At 38.2% G+C, this 5,686-nt stretch overlaps 1 protein-coding gene across 1 annotated transcript; it reads left to right on the top strand.

Moving 5' to 3' along the window:
* Positions 1-1,175: 1,175 nt before the first annotated feature.
* Positions 1,176-4,466, top strand: LOC104623660 (lipoxygenase homology domain-containing protein 1; the record flags this gene model as incomplete). The annotated part of the gene is made up of 6 exons (XM_010290812.1): positions 1,176-1,327; positions 1,913-1,991; positions 2,402-2,477; positions 3,936-4,012; positions 4,115-4,146; positions 4,284-4,466. Coding segments are annotated over 6 exons (587 nt in total), but the record flags the coding sequence as incomplete, so codon positions are not given.
* Between the last annotated feature and the right edge of the window lie 1,220 nt (positions 4,467-5,686).

Genomic DNA, 5,686 nt, shown 5'->3' with positions numbered 1-5,686 from the left:
CTTCGCTGCGTAGCCCTTCGCCTCGGTGGCTTCCAGATGTTATGAAATAAAGGTTGGGTACTGTACTGTCCTGGTTTTGGCTCGGGTGGAGTTGTTTTTTTTTTCCCCCCGATAGTTGGTACAGCGCCGTGCTTTGGAGTCAGTATGAGAATGATGTTGATAACACACTGAAGTTTTAGTTGTGGCTAAGTAGTTGTAGTGCTTGTACTAAGTCAAGGACTTTTCATGCTCCCCCATGCCAGTGGGGAGGTGCACAAGAAGCTGGGAGGGGACACAGCCGGGACAGCTGACCCAGGCTGGCCAAAGAGGTATTCCCTACCATATGACGTCATGCCCGGTACATAAACTGGAGTTGGCCGGGGGCAGGGAATCGCTGCTCGGGGTTGGGTTATCGATCACCAGATGGTGAGCAATTGCTGTATTGGGCATCACTCATTCTTGTACGAGTTCTTTGTTAGTAGTAGTAGTATTGTTATCATTGTTGTTTCCTTCTCTCTTGCTGTCATATTAAACTGTTTTTATCTCAACCCACGAGTTTTTCCTGATTCTCTCCCCCATCCCACTGGGGAAGGGGGGGAGTGAGCGAGTGGCTGCGTGGTGCTGGCTGCGGCTAAACCATGACACTATACTATCTTATTCAATAAAATAATGACACTATACTATCAATAAAATAATGACACTATACTATCTTATTCAATAAAATAATAAAACAAAGTGGCTTTCTGAGTCCTGAGGTCCTAGAAAACGAAAACCATGGTGCTAGATTTCTGCTTTTTTGATTAACAAGTGCATTCAAAATGTTAACGGCTCCTGTTGCTTATTATAGTTTTGATCTCACCACTTATGGTGAGGCTAATCTTGGATTTATGTTATTTACTTTTCAGCTATATGATGATTTCAAATGATGCTACAGGACGAAGACATACTATTGTGCATTTAAAGTTCAATTCTGTTAGCATTCCCCATAGTGACAGTCTGGGATAAGAAGCATAAATGTAACACCAGAACAAGTTTGTACATTATTTTACTTAATATTGAAGAGGATTTTTAAGGTTTTATACTTTAATTGTCCTTGACACAGATGTATTTGGACCCTACAGGCACATTCACAGCTAGATGTTATTGTAACTATAATAGTGTTTGTGATATGAACAGTTGTCATCTTTCATTGTCAGTGACTATCTATGAAGTGCATGTGACAACCGGAGAACTGTGGAACGCTGGAACTGAGGCTGATGTCTATATTTCTGTCTATGGAGAAAGAGGGGATACAGGATCAAGGCAGCTGCTCAGGTCACAGAAACCCAAGAAATTTTTAAAAGGACAAGTAAGTGAAAGACAGGGCATTTTCTGATATATTTGGCTGGCTTTTCTCTCTCAGGTGGGTGGTTATCCCAGGCAAGGTACAATTAAAAAAGAGGTAATTACGGCATTCCAATGTTTCCCAAAAATTCCATAATTAAGCAAAAAGTACTTTGTAAAGGTATACCAGTGTTTCTGGAAAATAAAATTTTCATTTATAAAATAGGTATGCAGTGTACTTTTATTTTTGATTCTTTTAAAATTTTGATTTAATAAGTGAAGAGAAATTTAAACTACATTTTATATATGTATTTCTAACATTGCAATCTGCTGTAATCTGTAGTTGTTTAGCCAATTAAACTTTCAGCAGTTTCTTTTCTGACTCTGATCCCATTAATTTGAATGGAACTACTCCCATTAACAAAGTATCAGGCTTATTTTTATTTCAGGAAACCTGTCCTTCTTGGTTTTTTCTCACCTTATCATTAGGCGGTATTTCAAAGGATGATCTTGACAGAAGAGTTCTATAGGTTTATGGATCTTAGGGATTCCACAGCTGAAGAATGTTCTGCTTTTTAGATTTTACTGAAATTTTGTTGATTGATTACAGACTGACATCTTTGCTGTTGAAGCTGTGCACCTTGGACATTTGAACAAGATTGTTATAGGACACAGTGGTCTTGGATCAGGTCAGAAATCTCTCTATATAGTCACTGATATGCCTGTAAAGTTATTAATCTTTTCTTTGAAATACAATATGTATTTCTAAAACTGAATGTATGAAAATATTTTAGAAGTGAAAGACAAAGGCTTCTAAGGAAACTATTCAAGTGACACAGTTACCTTATTGTATCATCACAAATTTCAAATAGTTTGTGTCCACTTTCACTATACTCTCAAACATTATGTTAAGGACAGCATCTGCTACTGTTCTGTCCTTTTTAACTAGTCCCTATGGAAAAACCGTGGAGAGGGGACAATGTCTGCATGATAGGACATTGAATATGTCTTGTGCAGTCTGTGTTATAGATAAAATGAGCTATTATAATTTTAGGTCAATTAGCATTGCTGTAACTTATTTTTTTTCATTTATTCTCAGGAAATGGCTGGTTTCTGGACAAAGTTGTAATCAAGGATCCTATAACAGATTTGGATTATACTTTTCTTTGTCACAGGTTGGTGGTGTTTCATTTGAGTTAGATTTGTAATAAATTTTTAATTACTCATAGTTTTTCTTCTGAGATGTCCTGTCAAGAGAAATATGTGTTTCCTGAAAAGTGAGCTGAAATGGTCTGATTCTTTTTACAGCTGAGTTGTACCTGTCCCAAATCTCTGGTGCATTTGAGCTAACAAAAAAGCAATAAAACATTCTGCCTGGGAACTTTCTATCATTGCACCTTGCAAATTATTCAAGATGTCCTTTTTTGACACACTCCCCATATCCAACACCTTGGATCTGACACTAGCAGGTCCATCCATTCTTCCATACCATGCGATGCAAGGCTTTAAGATCTTGTGAAATGGCTATCACAAACGCAGCTACCCGACCACATCTCTTTTTCTCATTTGCCTTGCAGCCTGTCACTGAGCTGCAACGTAATTTGAAGCAACCCTAACTTCCCTGCCTTTTTCCCTGCAGATGCTGCTGCTCTGAATCTTCTGTTTCCATAGCTCATTTCTAATTTTATCTACGCCTGATTAATTCTCAACACCTTATGGAAAAATTATAATTGATAAAGATCAGTGCAAATATTAGGAATGGCAAAGTCCAGTCACGTATGAATCTAGCTGCAGCTTGCCAGTGGCACCTCGATTCTATTTCCTTCACTCACTTCCCTGAGTGAATAAATAACTGCCTGAGACAGCTCGGAGTGAGCGATGTGCACACTGAAACTGATTTATGTGCGAGTAAGGGCTTTCTGCCTATCAGATACAGCACCTCATCTTTGCCTGACCTAATTTTGATTCTGTATTCCAGATGAGATGAACTGCTATGAAGAGATCTATAATGCTAGCTTCATACATAATTTAGGGAAAGTTCAAATCCATTTCAGGCAGAAAAACACAGGGTATGTGCTAGTTATTGCTAGAGCCCGACGCTGTGCTTGCTGATCTTACTCCCACAGTGTGTAAATCCTCAAATAGAGTTAGACTTAACTTATGTAAGTAGATGTGAAGCAGGTACAATGGCATTGTACAAGTATAGCTCAGACATGGTAAGATTGTTGCCTGTGTTGGATTTGCCTCCCTGTGTAGGGATTTTCAGGGCATGGAACAATTTGCATCCTGCTGTAGCCTTCCTGCAGACAGGAAGAGCAAACATAATGACCACTGCACCTTTTGTTATTGATCTGGGATCAATATGAGTTCTCTGATTTGTAATAATTGTCTTAGGCCCTTGTACCTCAGCCCAGTAAAGCGTTTATTTATAAGTTTCATCAAGAACAAGCGAACAAAACCTCTTTTCCCAAAGTCGATCTCTTTTCACTAAAACCAGATTTGTCTATTGCTGTTTGTCAGCCTTGAGATTTTAACGAATAGAAGAGGAAGTATCGGTATGCAAGTGCCATGTATACAGTATTGTGGGAGTTGCCAGTCAAGGTTACATCACTGAAATGGGTTCTGGTTTTTAGGTGGCTGGACCAGGGGCAGGATGATGGCAATATTGCTAGAGAACTGACTGTGACAGACGCCAGCACATTTCCAGGCAGTAAGTGAAAACTGGTGGGGACAAGAACCCAGCCTCACTGCAACTGTGTCAAATGGAATGAGGATGCTCTGTAAATTAACTACATGTTTTTTACCTGTACAGGACAAGAGCTGGAACTCAAGAGAGAGGAAAGTGTAAGAATGTACATTTTAATTTTTATTTAAACAATTCAAATTATGCTTTGAGTGAAATCAGGTCAGTTGTTCTCATGTATATCAAACTCCTGTGTATCATCTTCTCATAAGTCTTTTCTGCTTGTTTACAAAACTAGTGGGCTGCTGAAAAGTGGAAATTTCAGGAAGGCAATACACTTCAGTTTTACAACAAGCTCACCCATGGCTTCATTTGCCTCAGTCCAGATAACAGAGTTGATGCTCTTGGTGACAAGAAAAACAAATATGGTAAAGTATTTTTCATGTGGATATATGCACAAAAGAGATGAGAAAGAAGGACTTTATAGTTCACTGTGATGTCATATGGTGATTCCTGTAATGAATAGGAGTAGATATAATAAACATTTTCCTTACTTAAAATATTTACGTAGAAAATACATACATGTATTAATGACTGTAAGAACTCAGAAGTTATATGCTTGGTTTACATATAAAGCACAAGAAAAATCTCATATGGTAACTTGTCACTGGCTTTTGCTTGCCAAATAGAAACTTCTTGTCATCTGCAGTTCAATGCTCCCATGGAACTGCCATGGCAAGGACAGCTACAGTCTTTTGTAACTAGATCCATCTAAGCTAAGAAATTCAAATTTCCAGGTATAGTTCATTAATAGGGAGTGTATATGTATATATAGATTAAAAAAATCATTTTATTCCATCCTTGTGATTGATTTTAACGGCACTCTTCCAGTTCCTCCTCTTTATCAGCTTCCATCCTACTGTGTTACTAACACGTAACTATAATATGTATCATATTAGGCACACATATTTATGTTATCTTTGTAGTGATGGAGCTGCTCAGCCTTTCTGACATCTTCCCAGGGACCTTACACACATCTTTTTTATGTGCTAGAGCAGAATCTTTCAGGACACGCCAAAGAGTGCATGGAGAGCAGTGCAATCAATACTCCTTAGCGTAGCCTATAAAGGCACCTTAGAGAAGTTGCGCCAGAAAACTCAAATGTATAATATGGGAGACCAGTAATATTAGAAATATAGAAAGTGGCTGTTACTCTGTTTTACTAAAGGTCTTCCTATTAGCAGTTTTGGTCCTTTATTTCAAAGTATTTGCTAACTCAAACACAGATTAACTCAAATCTCCTATCTCCAGCCTTAGGATTTGCAAGTGTCTTAAATGTCTGAAAGCGGTTGCACAGCATGGTAGTGTCCTTCCTCCAAGGAGATCTATTTAGGATCACAAACTGTAAATTACTTTGTGACAGACCAAACTACCTGCTTGTAGGAATTTGGTCTGTAATCTGCACTCATGCAGTAAGCACATCTTTGCTGTGTTTTAATGCTGCGTATTCAACTGATGGATTGCATCTGACTTGATTTAGACAAATCAGATCATTTAGACACTGCAGAGTTCATAATCTTTTAACATGCAGCATTCAAGTTCACACTGGAGACTGTTTCCAGGTTTTAATCTAGATGCACTTTTCTTTCTATAAAATGAATTAATTTCTAACGGTATTTTTCTGACATAAACATGCGACAT

Source organism: Phaethon lepturus, unplaced genomic scaffold (genome assembly GCF_000687285.1).
Source record: "Phaethon lepturus isolate BGI_N335 unplaced genomic scaffold, ASM68728v1 scaffold10487, whole genome shotgun sequence".
NCBI classification, from domain to species: domain Eukaryota; kingdom Metazoa; phylum Chordata; class Aves; order Phaethontiformes; family Phaethontidae; genus Phaethon; species Phaethon lepturus.
This window is presented reverse-complemented; position numbering and strand designations above follow the sequence as displayed.